Source organism: Sciurus vulgaris, assembly GCF_902686455.1.
Source record: "Sciurus vulgaris genome assembly, chromosome: 3".
Classification (NCBI taxonomy): Eukaryota; Metazoa; Chordata; class Mammalia; order Rodentia; family Sciuridae; genus Sciurus; species Sciurus vulgaris.
Genome location: NC_136463.1, coordinates 64,887,181 through 64,913,648, shown reverse-complemented (window position 1 = coordinate 64,913,648; position 26,468 = coordinate 64,887,181). Strand labels below are relative to the sequence as shown.

The following is a 26,468-nucleotide window of genomic DNA, read 5'->3' as shown; positions in this document are numbered from 1 at the left end:
CAAGGAGAAAACACCATTCAAAAATTGTTTGTGGGGCTGGGGATTTAGCTCAGTTGGTAGAGTGCTTGCCTTGCAAACACGAGGCCCTGGGTTCAATCCTCAGCACCGCAAAAAAAAAAAAAAAAAAAAACTGGTTGTCGTGGTGCACACCTGTCCTCTCTGGGACTTCAGAGACTGAGGCAGGAGAAGCATGAGTTCAAGGCCGGCCTCTGCAAGTTAGCAAGTCCCTAAGCAACTTACTGAGACCCTGTCTCAAAAAAGGACTGGAGATGTGGCTCAGTGGTTAAGCATCCCAAATTTAATCTTCAGTACCAAAAAATAAAAATTAAAAAAAAAAATAATGATAGTGGTTCTCAGGCAGCAATTGCTCTGAAGTGGAAAAGTGGGAAGTATGTGACAGAAATTATATGTAATATTAGTAGCCACAAACTTTGAAATATGGAAATTTCTTGATATATCTCTCATCTATTCTAGAGTTTACTTATATAGTACAGACTTGGATTTTTAGCTTATGAGAAGTGATAGCATGTGATTATTTCATGAAATATCTATCATTTCACCAGGCATGGTGGTGCATACCTATAATCCCAGTGGCTCAGGAGGCTAAAGCAGGAGGATCACAAGTTTGAGGCCAGCCTTAGTAACTTAGTAAGGGCCTAAGCAACTTACTGAGATCCTGTCTCAAAATAAAAAGGGGATGAGGATGTGGCTTAGTGGTTAAGTGGCCTTTGGGTTCATTCAATCCCCAAACCCCCGCCCCCACAAAAAAAGTCTATCATTCCATTCATGGGGTATTTTAAGATTACATATCAAAGTTCCATTTGGCCCAGGTGGTATAGTTGCCTGCCATATTGAAATAGACAGCTAAGCAGAATGACCTAATTAGGAACTTTAATATAGAATCTTCAGTTGACTTTGTTAAACAGTTAGACTTGGGTTGGAGGTGCTCTGTCACAGGAATTTTCTCTCCCCAGATGTATTTGTATGATATTTTACTATCCCCTCCTGGAAACTTATTAGGATTGGTTCAGTGTTGACCCTGATTGTTATTTTATTAATGCAAGAAATGACTGTTATCATTTATTCATGCATTTATCAAGCATTTAGAGTCTGCTGTGTGCTAGGTATTATACTAAACTAAACTCTGGGGAATCAAAGATGAATCAGACTTAATCTTTACTCTTGGGAGCTCATTCTGGTTAGAGAAATTGTAAACAAATAAGTGTGATGATCTGTGAGGCATTGTATTTTCAAAAAGTATTAAATGAGATAATGTGAAAAAATTGTAAGCTTTACTAATTTATTTTTCTTCAACTCATAACACAGTGTCTGATGTACCTTAAGTACTTATTATATTCCTGAGTGAACTGATAAAAAAATAGTTTTGAGAGTGTAATTTTAGATTGTAAAGAGGAATTAGTTTTTCCTGGAGTGTAGTTGGGATTGAGGAGGCTTCACAAGGACAGGACTTTAAGCTGAACTTTGAAATATATGACAGTTGTTTATGATGAGAATTAAGAAGGAGATTCCAGAGAGAGAAAGAGAGAGAGGCTATGAGGTATTTAAGTGCCTTGATCTAGATCGACAGTGTATCTATAATAGGCTTATATAATTTACAAATTGCTTTTGAAAAAGTATAGTTCCATTTTCACCTATGTGGATGAGATTAGCTTATATTGAATGATACATGAAAGAACTTTTTTTTTTTTTTTTTTTAAAGGTTTCAGAAACAAATGAAATGAATGGCTAAAATCCAAAATAACTGATAATACCAATTCTGGCCAGGATGTGGAACAATAGGAACTCTCATTGCTGGTGGGAATGCAAAATGGTACAAACACTTTAGAAGACTGTTCAGCATTTTCTTAAAAAGCTGAACATAGGGCTGGGGAGATAGCTCAGTTGGTAAAGTGCTTGCCTTGCAAGTATAGGGCCCTGGGTTCAATCCCCAGCACCGCAAAAAAAAAAAAAAGTTGAACATAAGCAGAGCATGGTAGTGCACATCTATAATCCCAGCCTTGGGAGGCTGAAGCCAGAGGATCACAAGTTCAAGGCCAGCCTGGTCAACATAGTAACACCCTGTCTCAAAATAAGATAAAGGGCTGGGGATATAGCTAAATCGCACAGGGCCCTGGGTTCAATCCCCAGCACAGGAAAAAAAAAAAAGAGAGAGAGAGAGAGAGAGAGAGAGTTGAATATAGTCTTTTCATACATTCCAGCAGTCATGCTCCTAGTTATCAAATGACTTGGAAACTTACATCTACAAACACTTGCACATGAATATTTGTAGCAGCTTTTCAATAAGTGAATGGAAAAATAAATTGTGACACATCCATATGAGTTAAGTATTCTTCAGAAGTAAGCTATCAAGTGCCAAAAAGACTTGGAGGAACTTGAAAATACATAAAAGAAGCCAATCTGAAAAGATTACATACTGTAGAATTCCAACTACTTGTTTATGAGATTCTGGAAAAGGCAAGATTAGCAATTGCAAGGGGTTTAGGATGGCAAGGGGGAAGAAAAAATGAATAGGTGGAGCATAGATATTTAGGCCAGTTAAAATATTATATATAATATTGTAATAGTGGATACATGACGATATGCCCTCGTCCAAACCCAAAGAACTGTAGAGTGCAAAAAAGTGAACACTGATGCAAATTGTGGACTTTTGTTAATAACATAACAATATTATTCATCAGTTTTAACAAATTACTACCCTAATACAAGATGTTAATAATAGGTGTGAGAGAATGGATGTGTGGGAACTCTGTGCCCTCTGTACTTAATATTTTTGTAAACCTGAAACTATTCCAAAAAGTAAGTCTATTAAAAAAGAAAAATGGGCTGGGGTTGTGACTCAATGGTGGAGCGCTTGCCTCCCACGTGTGAGGCACTGGGTTCGATCCTCAGCACCACATAAAAATAAATAAATAAAATAAAGGCATTGTGTCCATCTACAACTAAAAAATAAAAAAAAAATTTTAAAAAGAAAGAAAGAAAAGTAAAAAGTAACTTCCCAAGATCTTTCTGCTAATGATTTACCTTTATTTTTCTTTTTTCTCTTTTTCAGCTGGGTAAAATTCTGAGTCAGGTGCTTAACTTTTTGTCACTAGGTAAATTCATGTGATTATAGGACAGATTTTCTATGCTAAATAAACCATGATAAAAGGTAGTAAATATATTCCTTTGTTTACTCAGACTGTAGGGAAATATGCCAATCTATTGATGTAAATAGTAAAGAAATTACAGATGGTTTCTAATTTCATCTTTGTTTTTCTGTATTTTCCAGATGTTATGTGTAAAATAAAAATCTATTAGCATTAAAACAGCATGTATGTAACCTTCTGTAACTTACTTAATTGTTAGGGGTTTTAGGTTTTTTTGTTTTGTTTTTTACCTGGTGTTGGGGATTGATTGAATTTGGAGCCTTGCTCTCCTGCTAGGAGCTAGCCTGTTCTTCCACTAAGCAATGTCCCCCACCCTCAGTTAGCATATTTTAAGAGATATTTACATAGGAAAAAAAAAAAGACAAATTGTGAGTGGGACTGCAGCGCCACAGTGCTTGGTATAGGTGATCTGATTGGCCAGTTACTTCAGATCATCAATTGTTGCACCTTACAGAGGGATTGGTTCTTAAATTTTATTTATTTATTATGTTTGTTTTCGTATTTACCTGATTACTCATTTACATGTTTATTAACTTGCTCACCTACCCTTTTAAAAGAGAATTCTAATTAGGTGTTATCTCAAGTGATTTTGCCAGGTTCTTATATTTTGTTGGTTTAAATTGCTTTACAATATATGCTTGTATTCACATTTTTACTCTTGCAACATGCACTATTTACGCTTTTGAGGGGGAAATTAATAATTTTTTTAAAAATAAAATTATCTAAATGTGTCTTTAGTAATTCCTCAGTACACAGTAATTGGTGATGAAATTTAGCTCATTGTTTTTAGCTTGTTTAAATTGGTCTTGAGAGAAACAGAAACTTGTTCCTTAATTACAGGCTGTCGATGACTTTACAGAATGCCTCTGGGCTGTTATGAAGTACTTGTCTAAGAAGGATAATGCCTCTTGATTATATATTTTTATATCCCAAAGGAAAGCACTTTTAGATTCAATTTTTACTAGATTATGCCATCTTTATGGAGCCAATGTGTTGTTGAATTGCATTCACACAAAGTCCAGGATGCTTTTTAATGAATAATGTTTATTCAGTTTATCTGGTCTTAGTCAAATGAATAAGGACTTAGAGATTTTGGGCAGTTAAGAATAAATTTAAAAATCACTGGCCTTCCTGTATTTATGCTAGGATGGGGGTAGTCTGTGAAATACTCATGTGTGAATATTATAGCTCTAGTGTGCTACATGCATGATGCATGGTTAGGCTAGTGTTAGTGTCTTCTTCCTGTAAAACAGAGATCACTCTGAGGATGACTCCAGGGTTTTGAAATATGCTTTACAGTGTATTTTAGGACTAAAAGAAAAATGATTAATATTTAAGGGGATTTGAAAGGAGAAAATAACTCCTTCCTCTGTAGGTAGGATATTTGCAGTAGTAATTTTAGTATTCCTTAGATTGCTTTCTTTTTCCAGTTAATACAGCAAACATTGTTTTCTTTCATTGTAGCTCAGTTGGTGCTATAAAATTACTATAATTGAGAATAAATTGTCAAATCTCAAATATATGAAATGATCTGTTTCGATGTATCCTTTTAAGAAAACCTATATGAAAATCTAATTTTATACATTAGAGAGACAAAAGTATTAGCTTTACAAAACTTTTTATTTTATTCATGTAAATAGGAAATGGCTTTATTACATATGAAATATGATTTAAATTGAAATGTCATTTGCAGAAAGCTACCTCTTAAGGAAAGTACTTAAAACAAGGATTATATTTGTGTGCCACAAGAACCTCAAAGAATTTCCTTTACATATAACAACATAGAAAGCTGTTCCTTAGTAGTCATTTCAACCCTACTTTTTTTTGGGAACTTTCTATGAAGTACAAAATTTAATTAGTTTATTTTCTAACTACAGTCTAGTAGTTAGTCTAGTTTTTTAGCTAGTTACCAAACTTGAGCTCTGACTTTATGGTTGAGAACAGATATAAGAGAAATACTATTAAATCTTTAGATAATGAAGTGTATCTTGCTGGCTTTCTGGTGATTTGTGCTAAATGCTTGGCTTTGTATTTTTACATTTCTTTCTAGGCATTCACTGAGTTAGATAGAAATGTATTTCCAGAGATAGTTTTTTAGTTTTTCTTAATGCTGCTTCACATTGTGCCCTACTTAAGGTATGTAGCTTTGAATTCTGTATAAATTGGCATTGGGTTTTTTTTTTAATTTAATTAATTTATTTATATGTGGTGCTGAGAATCAAACCCAGTACCTCACACATGCTGGGCAGATGCTCTACCACTGAGCTATAACTCCAGCCAGCATTGGGTTTTTATGGTTGTTCTTTGATACAGTGCTCAATACTTTTGCTTTTGAATTTTTAATTTCTTACTTTGATTTAGTTATGGATTAGCATGCAAGTGTAAGAAATTCAGGGACATTCCATATATTCTTTACCAGTTTTCTCTAGTGGTAGCATCTTGGAAAATCATAATACAATATTAAAACCCAGATATTGACATTGATATAATCAAAATATGAAGCACATCTTTTACTACAAGGATCCCTTATTATGTCTTTTATAGACACATTACATGTACTTCCCTCCCACCTTTACCAGCCTCTTTAGGCCTTGACAACCACTATTCTCCATTACTATAATTTTGTCATTTCAAGAATATTATGTATGTGTGGAATCATACAGTATGTAACCTTTCAAGATTGACTTTTTTTTTTTAAATGATGGAGTCTTGCTGTGTTGCCCAGGCTGGCCTCAAGTGATCCTTACGTCTCAGCCTCTAGAGTAATAAGATTGACTTTTTTCATTCAGGATAATACTCTGGGAATTGTTCCAGGTTGTCACGTGTATTAATGGTCCCTCCCTTTAAAATTTTTTTTTTTTTTAGTTATAGATGGACACAATACCTTTGATGTATTTATTTTTATGTGGTGCTGAGGATCGAACCCGGTGCCTCACATGTGAGGCAAGTGCTCTTCCCTGAGTTACACCCCCAGCCCCTCTCCCCAACTCTTTTTTATTACTGGGTAGTATTAGTATTTCATGGTATAGATATACTACGGTTTGTTTAACCGTTCATCCATTGAAGCACATCTAGATTGTTACTTGTTTTGGTCTATTACAAATAAAGTTGCTGTAAACATCTGTGTAGGTTTTTGTGTAAACATAAGTTTTCATTTCTCGGGTAAATATCCAGGAGTTTCCTTTTTAGGTCATATGGTATTTGCAAGTTTAGTTTTTTAAGCTAGCTTCTAAACTGCAAAACTGTTTTCCAGAGTGACTGCATACATTTTATATTTCTATTAGTAATGTATGAATGATCCGGTTTTACACATCCCCACCAACATTTGGTGTTCTCACTTATTTTTTATTTTAGCTCTTCTGACAGGTATGTAGTAATACTTCATTGTAGTTTTAGTTTGCATCACCCTAATGGTTAATGATATAGAACAGCTTCCTGTGTGCTTACTTGATATCTGCATATCTTCTTCAGTGAAATGTCTCTTCATGTCTTTTACCAATTTTCTACTTGGATCATTTTTATTTTAACCATAGTATTCAAAGTTACTAATCTTTTGTCACATACGTGGTTTGCAAATATTTTCTCAGCATGCAGTTTCTTTTCATCCTCTTAGCAGGGCCTATACTATGATTCTTGCTAGAGTAGGGTTGAGAGTACTCTATAAGTAGGATAAAACTGGGACTGATTGTGGTGGAGAGAGGGGGAGAGCTCTCTTATTGAAATAGCAAAAGCCAAATCTCAGAAGTCAGTCTGCTTTGGTTTGAATCCTTGCTCTGCTCTATAACTGTTTGACTCTTGGGCAAATTAATTCCTGTCTCTAGGCCTCAATTACCTTATTTATAAATGAAGAGAATGGTAGAATCTGTCTCCTAGAGCTATTGTGAGGATTAAGTTCAAACAGTCATTTAGGAGAGGACATGGCTCCTAACAAGCATCGTAAGAACTATCATTATTCTTAACGAAATTAGCACATTTATAGATTGTTCATGCACTTAATTTAATAGTTTATTTCATTGATTTTAATCATTGAGACTATTAGCACAAAACTAGTGTCTTTAGCTTGTCATTACTTTTGCATTATGCTGTCTGTATTTTGGAATATTTTATTTTTTATGCCCTTTAATGTACTAAGAGGCCCTGATGAGGACATTCCACCAAACCATTGTGCTGACAAGGAGCTGTTAACCCAAGTTAATCACACCCTCTTTTGTGACCTTGTACCCACTCTACCAAGACAGCTCTTGGTCTGTGTGTTGTCTGTCTCCATTGTAAAGTCTGGAGTGGTCAGCGTCTTTGTAGCTACTGTGTGACCCAGTACGCTTCAGGGGCACTTCTGTACACATTTGTTAAAAGAATAAACGCATACTTAATAATGAATAGATTTCATCAGGTAGGAAATTGTTTGGAAATTTATGTCAACTTTGTGCTTGAATTTAGAATCAATCTGTAGTTACTGAGAAACTACCATAATGAGCAAAAAAACACTCAGTGCTCTTACTACATGCCATATACTGATCTAATCCTTACATACATGAACCTCTTTAATTCTCTGAATAAATAGGGTTTATTATTATTGCCAGTTTACAGATGAGGAAATTGAGGTCTAATTTCAGATAGCTAGTAAGTTGTAGAACCAGCATTTAAACTGCCACACCAGCACAGTCTGGCTTTTAACCACCCTCTGTGATTTTTAAATTCTTAATCACAGGATTTTTACAAGGTATTTGTAACTTTTTTTTTTTTTTCCTTTTTCTTTTTGGTACCAGGGGTGCTTAACCCCTGAGCCACATCCCCAGCCCTTTTTATGTTTTTTTTTTTTGTTGTTGTTGTTGTTTTTGTTTTTTGGTTTTTGGGTTTTGGTTTTTTGTTTTTTTGTTTTTTGTTTTTCAGACAGGGTCTCACTAAGTTGCTTAGGCCTCACTGAATTGCTGAGGCTATCTTTGAATTTGCAATCTTCCTGCCTCAGCAGCCTCCCAAGGCTGGGATTACAGATGTGCTATTTATGAACCTGGCTGTTTATGACATTTTAAAGCCCATCTTGGTTCCTAATTCATATAGTAACTTGAATTTCCTATTCTATTTTATAATGAAACTTGAACTTATTTTGTAGAATGGACTTAGAAATTCTTTTGGAAAGAGTAGTTGGAGAAAAACATGTAATATTTGTTTGTGTGCCCATTGTGTACCTTGCACTGTGCCAAATGAATACAAATTTCATTTGAAAATACAAACTTCATTTGAAAGTTTGTTTTCTTACTTTCCGCTATAAAGTTGCACTTCTACCAAACTTAGCTACCTATAAATTCCTCCCTAAAATGACTTTTTTGCTTTTCTTTCTAATGTGTGATGCATAAAGGCATACAATTTACAGATTATAGATGTATGCTTGTTGTTTTAAATCACATTCTTGTATTCTGAAGTTTAGTAAGATGAGGTTCATCTTAGCTTCCAAAAATACTCTTTCCCAAAAATGGAAGGAACTTTAAGGTGTAAATAATTACTGCGGATGTTACTGTAGTCCTAGGCCAGAGGCCTGACTCTTAGGTCCAAACAAACCATGTCTAGCCATTTGCCCAAAAACAAAACAAAACAAAACCCCGGAAGAGGTAATGGTAAAAAGCAGAAAAAGAACTTTAGGCAATATGGCCATATCTGGAAGACAAAGTGAGATCCAGCATTGACAAAAATGTTGAGTTTAAATAGAGGAAGAATTGCAGCAGGGAGCAAGAAGTGTGCATAATTAAGCTTTTTCTTTTCTTTTTAATGTTCTTTTAGTTGTCAATGGATATTTATTTAATTATTTATATGTGGTGCTGAGAATCAAACCCAGTGCCTCACACATGCTAGGCAAGTGCTCTACCATGGAGCCACAGCCCTATCCCTAATTAAGACTGTGGTCTGGACAATCATTCTGTCAGTTCTAATTCTGTGAGGTGGCTCTGGAAAAGTTCTTTATTGCCTGAGGGGTGTTAGTTCCACTTTGTTGCTCAGGATGTTTATCAGATCTGTGATCCTTCCAGGAAAGGGAATGATAAGAGACTTCTAGGTACCTCTCCAGTGTCTGATGCTATAAAAGTTGATAGTCCCTGCAAATCTCCTCTTAGTCATGAAGGGGGACACAATAGTTTAGCTAATTTAAGGACTAATAAAATTTATATTACTAGTTTTGGGATGAATGCTCTTTAAATGTTTCACATTCCTACATTCAGAACTGAACAGGGACCTGAAAACATATAAAATGAAGGCAGAGATGACAAGCTTTATCCTGTTTTTAGTTACCCACTAGGCATCTGTAGGTCTAAGGGCACTGCGTTTAGAAGAGGCAACCTTTTTAAGTCCCTGTTACTCTTACAGGCATCAGAACTGTATTTGTCTATCCTGTCTCAACAAGTTGTTGTAATTCTTAAGTTTTGGATAGATGGTGGTGACATTTTGGAGTTATCTAGATTAAAGAGCTTGTATTTCTTTGTGCTGTCATTAACATTGTTCTGATTTAGCCAGGCTTGGACATGCATACTTGTAATCCCAGTGACTCAGGAGGCTGAGGCAGGAGGATCAGGATAACCTCAGCAACTTAGCAAGATCCTGTCTCAAATTTTTAAAAAACTTAAAAAGGATTGAGGATGTAGCTCAGTGTTAGAGCACCCCTGGGTTCAATCCCCAGTGCCATACACACAAAAATTGTTCTGACTTTAACAATCAGGTATCTACTGTGAGAAAATATTTAAGCTAACAAAAGTAAGGTATACATTATGTCCATGTGGGTAAGTTAATTTCAGAGTCTAGAATTTCTTCCAGATACTTTCAAAAATCTAAGTATTCAGTGTACATAAATGGCTGAAAAGTTGGTCTGTAAATGTAGAAAAATTAATACAAGTTTTAAGTATATTTAATAATTACAGGATTTGAATTTTTTTCTTTCTTTTTTTTCTTTTTGCAGTTCAGATCGTCTGATAGAAGAAACAATAAGGTAGGAATAACTTCTTTTTGTTTTACTTTGTTGGTGTATGTTTGCACATAATATTTAATGAACAGATGAAGTTAACCCTATTAACTGAAGTGAAAATCAAGTCATCCTCCTTGAACATGAAAATTTCACTACATAGTAATGTATTTATACTGCAACTTCCCTTAAAGAGACATTTGAAGCCCAAAACATTTAGTCCCATATTTATTGGAATTAGTCTGTTTAATTTAGGTTATTTTTCCAGTTAATTCATACTTAATATTTTTAGCCTCAATCTTTTTATTTTCACTTTTTAATAGAAAACAATCTTAAACATAATCTGATTGTTTTACCACTTATATAACCTTGGTTTCTGTGACAGCAGCTATAGAAAATCTACTACATTATTATCTATAATAACATTGAACTAGTTTCTTGCTTAAATTAAGGAACATTTGTTTGACTTGATTGTCTAAGTTTGAAATTTTTATGTATTTTATGATAGTAAAAAAGTAATGACTAGATATGGTTTCTATGCTTTAGAATTAAGCAGTGTGTAAAGCACTACTTTTCAGGAAAGGTAGAATAAAGTACATGAAAACAATAAACATTTATATTCTTTTTATGGGCTTTGATCCTGCTCTGAAGTGATTTGCATGCACATTTTATGTAATCCTCTCAAATAGCCCATTATATAAACACCGTCTCCAAAACAAACATGAAACTGAATAGTTTGCCTGTTCTCACTTAACTAATAGATAATGTTGAGGATTGAAATTAGAGTCTCGCTAACTGTAGCATAAGAGCTTTATCTCAACCATTACTATAATTACCACCTTGTAGAAAGAATTCAAACTTTGGAGTGTGATTTAGTTTGAAACCTGGCCATGCTAATTGACTTCTGATTTTAGATAAGTTGCTTTAACTTCTTGGAACCTTTGTAAACCAAGAATCATAACTGAGGTTAAAATAAAAAAGCAAAAATGGCTTTTATTTGGGTACAGGGTAGATTTGCAAATTGGTAACACAGGTTCAGTTAGAAACCAAACAAGTGTTCCATCAAAGGAAAAGAGGACTGGATTTTTATTTTTATGTATTTTTCTTTTTTTATTATTTGTTCTATTTAGTTTTACAGGATTGGGTTTTTAAAGAAAAAAGGGCAAATAATGTTGAAGTAACTTGTTTTGAACTTTTGTTGTTTTTGTACGATTCTATATATGGAACCTAGGACCTTGCACATGCTAATAAGCAAGTACTCTGCTACCTGGCTGCACTCTATCCTCTAGAACAATTTTTGATCAACCCTATTAGTTACATAAATTTTGTTTTGTTTTCTTAGGTGTAGATGGACACAATATCTTTATTTTTATTTATTTATTTCTATGTGGTGCTGAGGATTGAACCCACTGCCTCACACATGCTAGGCAAGTTCTCTTCCACTGGGCTACAATGCCAACCTACATAAATTGTTTTGAATGGATTATTTGGTGCTGAGGGTTTGTTCCTACATTGAAGTATTAGTTATCTGCTAGGGGTCTGTCCTGAAGGGGTCAGCAGAAGTCCCAGGATTGGAAACTATTCTTTTCAAATAGCATTCTCTATCTGGAAGTTAAAGAATGAGTAACTTCTTGTCTCCAAATACTGCAGCCTGACAAATGGCCAGAGAAGTTTTACTCTCTCTTGACCAAACTATAGCCATCTTAATTTTTATTTCCATTTTTATTTTATTATCTGTTTAAAATCAAAGATTGATGATAATGCCTGCCCTGTAAGATTGGTATAAAGATTAGTAATATGAGAAAAGTGCCTTGTACAGTGCCTGGCTACTAGGTAACCTACAAGTAGCAGCTATATTATTTAAAACTAATCTTTTTTTGCCTTTTATTTTGATATCATTTCAAACATTAGAAAAGTTCCAGTAGTACAACAGATTAAATATACCCTTGCCAAGATTCCCCAAATGTTAACATTTTGCCACATGACTTTTTAAGTTTATTTTCTGAACTAATTGAAAATAAGTTGCAGGCATGATGCCTCTTTATTCCTAAATATTTCAGTATTCATTTCTTAAGTATTTGTTTCTATCAGTAGGGACTCATGAACTTTTTATTTTACCATCATTATTTAATAATATTAATAGATTATACTCTTTTATAATAATAGATTTTAATAATGTTCTTGAAGTTTTGTATAAATGGTATGCACTGTGTCTTCTGTCTGAACAGTTTTCATGGAATTACCTACTTGTCAACTGAAATATTTCCTTTGTAGCTCCTTCCCTAAGTCTGATCAAAGTTTCCCTGTATTTCTTTTCCTTTTTTTCCTTCATTTTATTTCTCTTTCTTTCTGCCTGATCTTCTAGGACAGGGGTACCTTAATTAAGTTTTCAGTTTAGAGCTGGCCTATTTAAGGGTTAGTAACATAAGTATAAAAATTGGGGGTACCTCAAATAATAGGAAAACTTGAGAACCATTGAATCACTGCTACTATTATTTTTCTAGTTAAACCAAAGCTACTTCATCTTTCCTTTCAATATTACCTGTTATTTCAAAATATAATAGTTATCACTGACTATAAAGCTAGTTATGGTTACAAAATTACTTCTATTCAGTCTACATGTCAAAATTTACGCTTTCTTTTTGGAGATACATATTTAAAATATTGTACAACTGAATATAGATTTTTGTCATCAATTTATTAAAAAAAACTAACATTTTTAAATTTATAGATTTGTTTAGCTTTAGATGTATAACTAGTATTATCTATTATTGAAAAATTAGTAAGTAACTTAGTTCACAGAGTAGGTGAGAAAGTTGAAGTTCCCGTAAGGACATCAATGATTTATTATTTTAAAAGCATTATATATTATTTGGAGCTTATATTTCACCCCTAAGTGTTTGACCCTTGAAATAATAGCCCAGATTTCCCTCAGCTCAACTCCAAATGATGGAATGAGATGGGAAAGTATGTCTGGATATACTTTATGTGATACTGGAAATCATGCATATTCTACAAGGTAATAACTTAATGTATGATGATAATATTCATTCCCCAAGGAATACAAAGTGCTTTGTGGAAATTATTTTTTAATTTCTATCCACTTGTGAGTCAAAGTGCATGGGAGATGGTGATAGTCCCAATTTCAATAATAGATATATAGATTCAGAGGTTGACCTAAGATTCCTCAGCCTCAGTTTGAATTCTGTTACTTGCAAGATCATAATGCCTATTTTAAAATAGGCCCTTGCTGTAATTTCAAACAGAATTTTGTCACTTTTCATTTTGGCTTCTTTCATTTCTTCCTAATCATCTATACTTTTGTTTTGTTTTTGTTTTATCCTTTTGGTACCAGGGATTGAACCCAGAGGGACTTTACCTCTGAGTCATATCTCCAGTTCATTTTATTTTTTATTTTGAGACAAGTTCTCACTAAGTTGCTCAGGACCTCGCTAAATTGCTGAGACTGGTCTCAAAATTGTGATCCTTCTGTCTCAGCCTCCCAAGTTGCTGGGATACATGCGTGCACCACTGTGCCTGGCTCATCTGTGTTTTCAAAAGTGTTCTCTGATATCTCTCTTAACCTAGCCTTATCTTTTTGGATAGTTCCCACATGGTGGCCTGGATTTCTGGGATATTCATGAGACTCTACGTGACTTTCATCAGTTCTCTGCTCTTTTGCGGGGAACTGGCACTTACAGAACCATCAGCTGGTTCTTCATCCCTATAAGCACCAAGTTTGTGTGCACGTTGGATTCATAGAACTTGCTCACAGCCTTCCTTGACAGGATCATCTCCTTTTCCAGAACCACAGAGACATCTTTCTGGCCCATCTCAGCAGCATCTTTCACAGATTGTTTCGCTTTTTCTTTTTCCCTGGCTTTTTGTTCCCTGAGGTCACTGGCTTTGTGGGATGTCATTTAGTGTTTTTGTTTGTTTTTTGCTATTCCAAAATGTTTCAGTAAGTATCCTTTTATATATCTCTTTACAGTTTCGTTTGTTCTTTGCCTTCTCAAATCTTGAAATTAAAATTTTGGTTCATATGTCATTTGTGCAGAGTACTCACTCTAGTATCTCACTTTAGTGAGATAACCTGGTAGATGAGTGTGATGGCACACACCTGTAATCCCAGTGATTCACGAGACTGAGGCAGGAGGATCGTAAGTTTGAGGCCAGACTCAGCAACTTAGTGAGACCCTGTCTTAAAGTGTAATATAAAAGGGCTGGGGTTGTTGTTCAGTGGTAGAGCACTTGCCTAGCACTTGTGAGGCACTGTGTTCAATCCTCAACACCATATTAAAAAATTTTAAGTAAATAAAGGTATTGTGTCTATCTACAACTAAATAAAATAAAATGAATAAAAATTTTAAAAGCCTGGGGATATTGCTCAGTGTTTAAGTGCCCCAGTATTCAATCCCTGGTACAGGGAAGAAAGTGAAAAAGATACTTATAGTCTATTCTCTGAGGTTTCACTTGGTTCCACTGCCCAAAATTGTGTTCATCAGCTCCTGGATAGACCAGGATATTAAGAGACCCAGGCAGTGGCATCTAGCTGCTGATGGAAGGCCCAGCAGTATTTCCCTTAGAGGCTGAACATCTCACCAGCTATAGGAACTAGGAGCAGTTCGTTCCATCTCTGCAGCTCCTGTACATGCAGACCCATAGTCTTCCACTGTGTGGGTTCCTTAAGAAGCAAGGGAACTGGAGTCTTTGTACAAGAATTGAAGAAAATCTAGGGTTCTATGCTATTGTTTCCTTAGTTCTCTCCTCACTTGAGAAAGTACAGCCCTCCACCTGGCTTTCTGCCCTGAGTTCTCAAGGCAACTTGGGGCCCCAGATGGACTCCCCTAGCATGTCTGCTTTTGTTCTGGAGGAAGATAAGTTGGAGATGGGATCAGGAATTTGTACTTGCCATCTTCCCAGAATCTCAGTCTTTGTTGCTTTTTTACTTTTTGTTTTTTAATGTTTCAGATATTTTCAGAATTGCTCCACAGCGTTCTATTTCTTATAGATTTTTATAATGTCAATAGCTAAAGCACTCCTCTGTGTATTACATATCAAAATGGATACTCACTGTGCCCTCTGGAATTCTAATGTACATGCATATAAGAGAGAAAATAAGTAATTCTGGAAGTGCTAGTGAAAAAATGTTAACTTCAATTCTTTTAAATAGGACTTCAGAGTAGTCATATGGAAGAGATTGCTTTCTACAAAGAGTGGCTTTTCCCCCTTTTCCAGTCATAATCAGTCAGTCTGTGACCTTTGTCAGCTGGTATGGAAACCCAGCATAATGTTGCTTGTGTGTCCCAAAATCTGCCTAGTGTTTCTCAAGTAGAATTCTGAAACATAATTTGTTCATAACTTGAGCTGGTTGTATATGAATATGTGCTTTAGGTTCTATTTTTATGGTTGTAACTCTCTGCTTCCCTCTCAACATTTTTTCCTGATTAAGAATATTTTAGTAGTTGGATACATTTAAAACTATTTAAAGAAGCTTTATGTGACTTGCTAATGTCTTACTTCATTTGTTAGGTTGAAAGAAACAAATGACTTACTGCCTTGCACAAAGACATCATTGGGTTGCAGTGAGGTCATTCAGAAAAAAGACAATGGAAGGTGATTTGGGAAGTGAATTTCCCCCAATTTTTCTGCCTGGTGCTTCCCATGTTGATGTTGCTCACCATAGTTTTCCATTCACTTTTAGGGGTGTGATTAATCCATGCAGACTGACATTAAATGACAATTGAATTGTTTCTTTTTTCCCTCCTTGAAGCATTGCTATGGCAACGAAAGAAAATATGACTTCACAGAGAGGAATGTTGAAGTCAATTCACAGCAAAATGAACACTTTGGCCAGTATCCTTTTGAAAGTTTGAAACCTGCTTTGTGGGGTGGGTGGATGAGTGTACCTGTTCTTTTCTGTTTCCTTCCCTTTATTTTCTTGGTGGTGGGCAAGGGAGGTAACTGGCATCAATAGAGCCCCTGAGTAATTACTTAAGATGAATACTTCCTAATTTGTGAAAGTTCATAGTATTTCTGAAGGTATCACCTGGAGTTTAATATCAGTAGATTTAGAAAAAAAACCCTGAATTTTAAAATTGTTCACAAAATTATCTTACATGTAAATGTAGTGAATCCATGGTAGGACTCCACAGTATACATTATTATTATCTAAACATTATAAATTATATGCTTCTTTGTCAGTCAGTGGTAGATGCTTAGATGATAGCCATATATACAGATGAGTTATAACTGCTGAAAGAAGTGTTGTGCCTCTTCATGCCCAAGTTGAATTCCAGGATAGATGCTTATTTGTTGTGATCACTACTTCTTTAATTTTTCAATTTCCTAATTTAAATTCAGATTGTTAATACTTCCAAGAAACCCAGTAAGAAAACTGATAAACCTACCCCTCAGAAGCATTTTACTTATTCTCAAAGATGACAAGCCTTTTAGGGGAAAAAAATCTTTCTTCCCCAAATACTGTGGAGAAGGTTGAGTATATTCTAGTCCCAGATAATTCAAGGTCACTTTTACCTATTTAAGATCAAGGATACTGGGCTGGGGAGATAGTTCAGTCGGTAGAGTGCTTGTGTTGCAAGCACAAGTCCCTGTGTTCGATCCCCAGAACCACAAAAAAAAAGATCATGGATACTTATTTGCTTAAGGAAAAGGATATCCTGGAGTTTGTTGATATTTTCCATTCTTTGGTGGATTTTGTCTTGTCTTGTTACCCTTGCATAAACCACACATCCAGAATTGCCTGTTATTTATGTAGTGCTATCCAGTTCACTGAGTACTGTTACATGCATTATTTCCTCATTACTACAAAAGAAAAAAATGTAGAAATTATTATTGTTTTGCAGATGAAGAATTTTGCTCAGTAAAGTAGCCTGGCCCAGGTCCACAGTCAGTAAGGAACAAATTAGAGATTCACATTTTAAGTTCCCATTGCATTTTTCATGAAATTCTGGTGTCTTTTTTTTTGCGGGGAGAGGAGAGTTACCACTGAGCTGTATATCCCCAGCTCTTTTTTTATTTTTTATTTTGAGACATGGTATCACTAAGTTACTTAGGGCCTCTCTAAATTGCCAAGGCTGGCCTCAAACTTCAGATCTTACTATGTCTACTTCCTGAGTTGCTGGAATTACAGGCATGAGCCACCACACTCAGCCTGTCCTTAAACTATGAACTTGGTTGTCAGCAAAAACAGGGATTACTTAGAAAATGTTAGAGTATTTAGTGAAACCACTGAAACTTTTAAATGGATGTAGAGGCTGGATAGCTGGGTTACTTGTAATACTCACTAAAACCTGTCTAAATTGTCCATTAGAATTTGTCCCCATTGTTATTTGTGTCTTCTTCTTTACCTGAATGTTTTTCTTCCCTGGTGGACCATAAGTTCTCTTATGGCAATAAAGAATCCCAGAGCCCAGAATAGTGCCTGGTACAGGTTAGCCACCCAGGAATTTTACACTTCATTCTAGAATAACAAAAATAAACAAACAAGCAAAATGGGTGTGAGATGTCAGTACTCCATAGCATAGAGAAGTAGCAACGGAAACCTAATTCAGATTGACTTAAGGAGTAAAGAGGGGAATTAATAACTAAATTCCAGAGATAGAGTTTGACTTAAGGCATGCCTGGATTCACTGGCTCAGATTTTATCATCAGAAATTTGCCTTTTCTCTCTCTTTACCCTCCCTTCCCATCTTGTAACTTGGCCTTCCTCTGTTAACCTCACTCTCAGGCAGGCATTTCTTCATGATGATAGAGATGACTCAACACCAAATCAGAAAACTGGGGAAAAATAGAGTCCTTTCTAATAGTTGTCACAAAAGCCCCAACGAGGACTATGGTTGCCCCAGCTTGAGTTACTGCCCACTCCTAACCCAATCATTGGCCAAGGGAAGGGACAATCTCACTGACCAATTCTGAGTTTATATGACTTCTTGATGGCAGAGGGCAGGGTCAGCCCCACCTGATTACATGCACTGAACTAGGTTATTATATGGGAGAGGGGTTGTTTCTAAAGGTAAACATAAAAACTATGTCTACTATTGATAGTTTCTTGATGTCAAAAATTTACCATAATCTCAATGGATTTGTTTATCATTATTTAAACAAGAAAAGATTAAGCATTTTCTCCATATGAAATTTTTACTTTGTAAAAGTCTTTGTGACTTCAGTACTTGTTTATTTTTCCACATTTTAAAAACTATTTCTGCCAATTGTATTTTTTCCTTCAATTAGTTCAAAAAATACATGAATGCCTGCAGTATATATTCTATAGACATGGAAGAAATTTCAAGATTAAAAGACATGATCATAGAACATGTAGACCATATGGGTACACAAATGTAGTCCATGATGAGAGTCATTTTGTTACAGAAAAACACAGGGAATTCTCTCAAGGAGGGGGAATTATTCCAGCTCTCTAGTATCCTTGGGGGTTTGTGTCACTGGTTTTCCTGAATTTAATATAAATTACCTCTGTTAATAAAGAGGATTCATCTGCATTGTCAGAACCCATTGCCAGAAATACAAACCAGTTTGGTTACTTTGGTCAACAACATACAAACAAGTAAGAGTAGGAAGATATCTTTAAATACTAAGTAAAATGGAATTAGAACTATTACAAAAAACCCCAAATTGAAAATTTCCCATCTTAAAGTTCTCTTAATCGATTAGAACATTTTAACCCTTTTTTCTTCTATATTCCGCCTATTGCTGCCAAGTATATTTTAAATTTTAAATAATTTACCAGTACCTAATTATATAGACCCTAGGATAGGCTTCTACCATTTTCTTGAATCCAAGAACAGTTATTTCTCTGTGGAGAAAGGATCAGGTTTTTTTAAAACCCGCAGGCAGAACTGCCCAATCCTCTGAAAGAAGGCGGTTGGGGGGGCAACAGGAGAAATAGGACAGGGGGAGTAGGATGAGGGAGGTAGTAGCTGTCTGTACTGTGCCTCCCTGCCCTGCAGAATCTCTCTGGTCCTAACCACACTGGCCCTGACCCTGACCCGAAGCTTGGCAGTAATCCCAGAGTACATGGGCGCTGTCGTCATTTTCTTTTTCTCTCTTCATTTGAGTATTGCATACAAAACTGGCAGACTTGAATTTGTCCCAATTTTGGAATATGTGTTTGCTAAAGACTCCTTCAGTGTGATGCCCCCTAATTTCTTCTTACTACTTATTCTTTCTGGACTCCACTCATTCCTATTCTTTTAATTCCTGTGACTTTTCAATAAAGAGATTTCTTTCAAATATGACCTTAATAAACATTTCCCAAAGATCGTTTTCCTGCTGTGAACAGTCTAATTCAGAGGATCAACCTTAGGAAGCGGCGAGACTCACTCATCCTAGGTGGCGTAATTGGTATCTGTACCATCCTTTTGCTGCTGTATGCTTTCCATTGATGGGACATCTTCATGGACTCTTGACAACCACCACTTTCATGCCGTGATCTGGAATAAGGAAAAGGAGGAAGGAGAAGTTGACTGTCCTGACAATTAATCTGACCACCTGGATGAGTTCAAACTAATAGTATGGCTCTGTGACATGGTCAGGTCGTGCTGAAGCCACAGTTTTTCTGTGCTATCTTTTCTAACACACATTTCCCCATTTTTTAGTTTAAAAAAAAAAAAAAAAAAAAAAACCAGAGGGGTCATTCAGTTGCTTTTGTCTCCCTACGAGGTAAGTAAACCAATCAAAAACAGAACTTCCGTGCTTCAGTGACAATGTTGAAGTCTGATGACAAGCCAGATCTTACAGCTGGACTCTTCAAAATGCCAGGTTTCTCTATGTCCAAAGACTGCTTTTCTTTTAGCCGGCTGATTGGGTTGTGAATAAAAATAATTCTTGTTCTTTTATTTAACACTCATGATGAGAAATCACAAGTCCTTTCTTGATAGTCTGGGCTATAGATTTCTATTCTGTCCCCAGCTCTTTTGATATTCAAGGAAAACTCCATTTTTCACAGATTCTTTTGAAATGCTGATAAGCCAACAACAAGCATGTTTTAGGTTGTCTGAAATGGAAAACACAGCAAAAAAGCTTTTGTCTTTTCTTTTTTAAATACTGGGTTGACTTTATTGCTAGAAAAATATCAAGAATAACAGACTTTTTTTTTTTAAGGAACCAGTCATTGCTTTGCCTCTTTTGTTTTTTTTTTCCACTACAAGATAAAGAAATCTACTACTACTACAAGATAATGAAATCTTAATTCTACCACGACAAAATAAAGAAACTAATAGCCAATGTCTGTAACACCCCCAACTTTTGCTTATTATGTCAGCATTAATGCTGCTAACTGGAGGCAGGGAGACTGCTCAATTTTCAATGAGATTTATTCAACAAACCACATGTAAAAAAGACATTCAGGAGTCACTATCCAGATAATCCTTTTGTAAATGCTTCACAACTTAGGAGCAAAAGTTTAAGAACTACTGCCTGATGTATCAGGAATTCTGTGTTCTGTGAAAATCTATTCATTCCAAATCTCTTAAGCTTTTCCAAACATTCAAGAATGATTTCACTGTTGAAGGTGCCTGTGACAGAATCTATCTATCTGCACCAGTCTTCTATTACCATCCCTGGACAGTGACAAAACTGTAAACTACTCACCAGAATTCTTTCCCAGTTTAACCATTTCTCAGTTTCTGTAAATCCATTACTTGTCTTACTGAACTACCAGATAGTTTAAAGACTTCTAACATCTATACTCCTCACCAAGAGAAGGCTGCTCTTCCCCGTTGGAATTTACTTTGATGTTTATATCAGCTTCATATTGTGCCACAGGGAATGAGGACATTAGCTTGTCATTCTTCACTATGGTGTGTATATGCTGCTGTTCAGGTGGACTTGATGAACTGCTTCATGGGTGGACTAACATCAGATGTGGGACTGTTTGAGAGGTTTATCCTTCTGGTGTCGTTTTCTTACATTCTGGGTATGAAGGGCATTTGATATATTTTTCTTAACTATGGGGTTTATTTTTATAAATATGGGTTGATTGATCAGTTCATTGACTGGGGATGCCCTTAAAAGAAAGTTAAGTTTTCCCATTGTGAAACTTAAAAGATTGGGGAAATTCATTTGTTAAATTCTCTTTTGGGAAAACAAAACTTCTCTCCCCTGATATTCGTATTATCTTTGATTTTTCAAAGGGCCTTGATTGGTGATTGTGCCTCCGTTAGAATTTATGGGACTTTGGTTGCTATATAGTTGGCATTTATAAAATCTGAAATATCATAAATAAAGTTATTTATTTAATTATGCTACCAGCCTTTATTACTGGTCCAATTACTTGGTTCATTCATTAAACCTGATTGTGGGAGAGTAAAACTAAGACACAGGCTAATCTAGCTTGCTGCAGTCAAGCAAAGAAACAGTGATGGCTGATGAGCCTTTCCAGAACGGTTGTGCTTACAAGAAGTAATAGAATTATGTTGGTTATTTTCTTTATGAAAATAAAGGAACTAGTTCTTCCAAGGAAGTTGAAAAAGTTTGGTGTAGATGTTGGTGTCAGATGGGTCTGACTAACCTCCCATTGCTGTCACCCATAGTGAGGTGCTCCAGATAGCTAAGAGAGTGTGTACATGGATGGAAGAGTGCTCTTGCCTTCCTCTTCAGTTCCTGCCTTTGTCTGCAGAAAGGAAATTATGTGCCCCTTTTGGAAACGATCTTAATTTGGATCCTGAAATTGCTTATTTAAATTTGTCTCAAGCCTTTTAAATTTTTTTCTTTTTTTTTTTTTTTTTTTTTTTTTTAATCATCTGGCTTTTCTCCCCTTTTTGCCATCTTGCTTACAGAGCGGTTGCTACACCCAGGAGCCAATAGCTAGGTACTTATTAAAGCCACTCGGAACCCAGATGAGGTCAGAAGGAATTTTCTATTTCTGGTCCCAGTGAAATGTTGCCTCTTAGGAAAGTTATGTTCACTGGGCCATTGTCTTATATAAGTCTTTCCATTTTGGATCTTTTTACTAACTATTGAAAAATTTCATGAAAAAAATTTGAAAACCCATAGCAACAAAAAAGGCAAAGTTTTTCAAATAGTGTTTTTTGTTTCTTCTTTTGTTTGTTTTTTAAGATTGGGTTTTGCAAAGTTTTCCAGGCTCGCCTTGTACTTTCAGTCCTCCTTGCAGTCCTCCTTCTTTGGCCTCCTGAGAAGTTGGAATTACAGGCATGTGCCACTGCCTGGTTCAGAATGGTATATTAAGATTATGTTTTAGTGCTTGTCAATGACCTTAGTGAAAATATTTAATTTACTGCTCAAGTTTAAGCTCAGATATCTAAATATTAAAGATTATCCATCTTGGAAATCTTGTTCTTTTTGTTATTATTATTATTAATGATGCTGTAGGACTCCCTGTAACCTGCATTGCTCACTTTTTATTTTCCTAGTGTTAGAAAAGGGCTTTCCTTCTCCACTATTCTTCTTTCCTTTTACCAAAATTCACTTTTTTAGAGAGTACCTTTTTCCATACTGCCCCATACTCTGACCAAACATGGGAGTAAACTCCTGAGAATGGAGACAGATGAGAAAAAACACTTCGAGGACACTTTTTGTACCTGGAACCAAATAATATTAACTTAGTTCTCCCATTTTTGAATGTGAACATATCTGAATAGAAAAAGATATTTACTAGGCCTTTTGATGCAAAACTTGGTCCCTGTGGAATTGAGGCACCTTGGATTTTCATTCCTCCCCATGAATTTTATGTTTCACTGTTAATGATCCCAACTTGATGGAAATGACTTTTAGGACTTGATCTAGCCTTTTTGGTTTCTAATAACCTGTGTTTTGTCATTAGCCAGATATAATTTCTGGAAGTTGATTGAGTTTTCTAACATGTAATATTAAATTAAGCTATTGGGGATAAATGACCATGTCCAGTGTTACCCTGAGTTTGTTAGCAAATGTAAGTAAAGAACAAATGGATTCTACTCAAATTACAATGACTGTTTCATTCTCTTTTTAGATTAGAAGTTATTTAGCCTGCTCCCCAAAATGATGCAGAACTTTTCATCATGGTCTTAATAAACTAATCTTATTTATTCCTTTATAAACCTACATACCCTTAAGTTTCATAGAGAGAAAGAAAATGAGGAAGGAACAAGTAAATTTTAACGATGTTTATTGGGTAAGAAGCTGAGACAAAGCTGAGCCATGTCATAAGGGATCTTTCTCATTTTCTTCATACCTAACCTAAGATCTGACTTTAGTATCAAATTATTTTCATCCATTTCTATCCTGTTAGCTCTTAGAAAGGCGGAAATCAATTCCAATTACACTTGACTATGATGGAAGATGTTTTCTCATGAAAAATGCCAATACAGATTTTTTAAAATCTATTCTTTTCCAAATGCACTTTCTAATTTTTTGCTTTTAAAATAGCTTCTTGGAACCAATTTTATTGTATTTGTACTTAATTTTTGTTCTCATCTAAATGTGCATTTTCTGACTGTATAGAAGAAGCTTTGTTATGTAATTTAATAATAAATTAAATATCTAAATGGTTGTGCCTACAGTTGTTTGTATTGGAACGATAACCACAGAGGCAGTTTGGGACTAGTAATTATGAAATCTTTGGTGTTAACAAGTATTTTTCATGGTGTCCTAAAGTCCACAATAAAACAATAAAGGTGCTAAAATACTGTTAACCAATGTTCAAAACTCGTGGCTGGGCATGGTGGCCCACGCCTGTAATCCCAGCAGCTCAGGAGGCTGAGGCAGGAAGATCACAATTTCAAAGCCAACCTCAGCAATTTAGCCCTAAGCAACTTGGTGAGACCCTGCTCAAAAAAAGGGGAGCGAGGACTGGAGATGTGGCTCAGTGGTTTAGTGCCCCCTGGGTTCAATCCCTGGTATCAAAAAAAAAAAAAAAAAAAAATCATCTTGTGAACAACCCACTAATTTATTTTTTTTCCAATACTGGGGATTGAACCCAGGGGTGCTATATCACCAGTGACTGGGAGTATAGGTGTGCACCCCTGAGCCCCACTAGAAAACGTTTTGTTTTTTTTTTTAAGTGTTTTTAACTTGGACCACATTCCCCACCCACCTCTTCATACTCTAGTATAGAACCTGAGTTATTCCTAGAAAGCAGAGGCAAGGCTTGACTCAGAGCAATCACTACAGACCCTCAGTTGGCGCCTTTCCCTTTGAGTCCAGTGCTTCTAAAGGACTGCCACTGCTTTTTAATCTGCCTTTTTTTTTTTTTTTTTTTTTTTTTTTGGTATTGGGAATTGAACCCAGGGGCACTTAGCCACTATGCCACATCTTTAGCCCTTTATTTTTTACTTTTCGTTTAGAGACAAGCTTTCACTAAGTTGCTTAGGGCCTCACTGAGTTGCTAAGGCTGGCTTTGAACTCATGATCCTCCTGCCTTAGCCTTCCAAGCCTCTGGGATTACAGGTGTGCACCACTGCACCTGGCACTGATCTGCCCTTTTCATATAAAAGGCTCTGAGGTTCTGCCCCAACACACCCTTGTCTGATATCAGAAATGCCTAGAAGTAAATGAACAGGTGGCTGGAAAACTCACTGAAAATGTTTGCCATTGGGACATTTTTTCTTGTTTGTCTAAAGCCAAAGCCAGGAGAAAAGGATCTTCTTCCTTCAGAAAGTATAGATTTGTGTGACTGAGTTGGAGCAGAAGGGAATACACTTTGGCCTGATGATTTCTGCTCAGCTTGGCTAAGATTCCCAGTTCAGCAGAGCTGCTTTGCTTGCAAAACTCTTGTACTATTAATTTTACCAAGATACTTAAAAACTAATAAGACTGCCAAGAAGTCTAAGTTCCTGCCTAGAGGAATACTGGCTATTACTTGAAGGTGTTCTTGCCCTCTGACAATGGTCTTTTGTCTGTTACCTGATCTACAGTGTTCAGTTTCCCTCCTTTGAGAGAGAAAACTTTTAAGAAACAATTATTTAACTAGTTCATTTCTTTTAAATATTTTTTGAATATCTAGTCTTTTATGCAAATTGCTTTACAGCTTGAGAAGGATATATAGTTACTTTCTTTTAATCTAATGCAAGGAACATGTGATTTAAACAGTCATTTCCCTGAAAGTGACAAGTTATCTCTGATTGTGGTACTTTGTGTTTTTCACCCTGGAATAGGTCCTCAGTCCTATTTCTCTGCATGTCCCACAAGATGGATCCTGTGTCGATGGATTCTTCATTACTTGTATAACAGCCACTGTGAGTGGATATCCTGCCTTTAACTTCCCACCTGACATCACCCCCACACATAGTGACCTAACCTAACTTCCTGAATAACCTGTCATCACTGTCCTAGATATTGGCTGCTACCTAAGAATGGAGGGCAGTATGCTGTCAAAGAGCCAAAAAATGTCTGCCCACCACTTTGTTTAATGTGTACATAAAACACACGAAGTCCTCTTTACTTACTGAAGTGGCTTTCTCCTTTTACAGAGGAGGTCACAAATTCTGTAAGATGAAATATTTGTTCAGAATCACAGGGTCCTCCTGATAGCAGTCAGCTGCCCTTGGCCTAACCATTTTCCCATCTATAAGTAGGGCTTCCTAGAAAGAATGAGTCGGGCATCCTATATTCTAGTGCTGGATCTGATACTTTTAGGCCATGGCAAGTTACTAAACTATTCCTAGCTGCAAAATGGACTCTAGCAACTTTATGCAGTTGTGGAGATCAAGTCAAATAAAAGATAATGATGGTACAGAATTACTCAAAATGTCCTCAAGAAATGATGGCCAGTGAGGACTGAAAAGTCCCTGAGAGCCAGGGTACTATTGACTTCACCTATATACCATGTATAGGAATTTTACACAGAAAATGTCACTAAACTTTTTCAAAACATTTAAATTTGATTTAGAGCCCCTACCCTACTGGGCTTGCAAAAAATGAAACATAAAAGTCAACCTTGTTCATACTTGATTTTACTTCCCTTTGCCTCTTGGATTGTGCAAAGCTCCCAAGAGTCTTTCACAGACCAGACCCTGGAGCAGACACTCAGATTCACACTGGATCCCACAGATCCCACTGAGCCATGTAGTCTTTTGAAGGCACCAGTTCCTCCCTTTCTGTGCCACCCTTGTGCACAGGGATCTTTGTCCCATCCCATAGCCATTTCCCCAAGGTGCTGCCACCCTCTCAGGGGCACTGTGAGGGCAAGGGACATTGGTGGGAAGCCAACACAAGTGTATGGTCCCTCCCCACCACTTCCCATCTCACAGGAGGCTCAACATCTCTGTCGTCTTCCCACCTTCCTCCTTTCCCTACCCATCCACAAGGAGCTACTGTTCTTTTAGAATGTTGGCATCTCCTTTGTGTGCCTAGAAGGAAAAAGCTGCTAATTCCCTCACTCA

At 36.1% G+C, this 26,468-nt stretch overlaps 1 protein-coding gene across 4 annotated transcripts in view; it reads left to right on the top strand.

Annotated features, from left to right (window-relative positions):
• The window catches only part of GOSR1 (golgi SNAP receptor complex member 1), a 50,739-nt gene that overhangs the window by 18,868 nt on the left and 5,403 nt on the right, over positions 1-26,468 (top strand). For 2 of the 4 annotated variants that reach the window (XM_079130979.1, XM_079130978.1), the window contains exons 7-9: positions 10,108-10,137; positions 15,884-15,966; positions 19,408-21,395. In XM_079130979.1, coding sequence (XP_078987105.1) covers positions 10,108-10,137; positions 15,884-15,966; positions 19,408-19,532 — 238 coding nt within the window. In that variant the 3' untranslated portion in view covers positions 19,533-21,395. Of the gene's footprint in view, positions 1-10,107; positions 10,138-15,883; positions 15,967-19,407; positions 21,396-25,241; positions 25,853-26,468 lie in introns of those variants that run through there. The other 2 variants (XM_079130981.1, XM_079130980.1) reach the window with 2 other exon arrangements.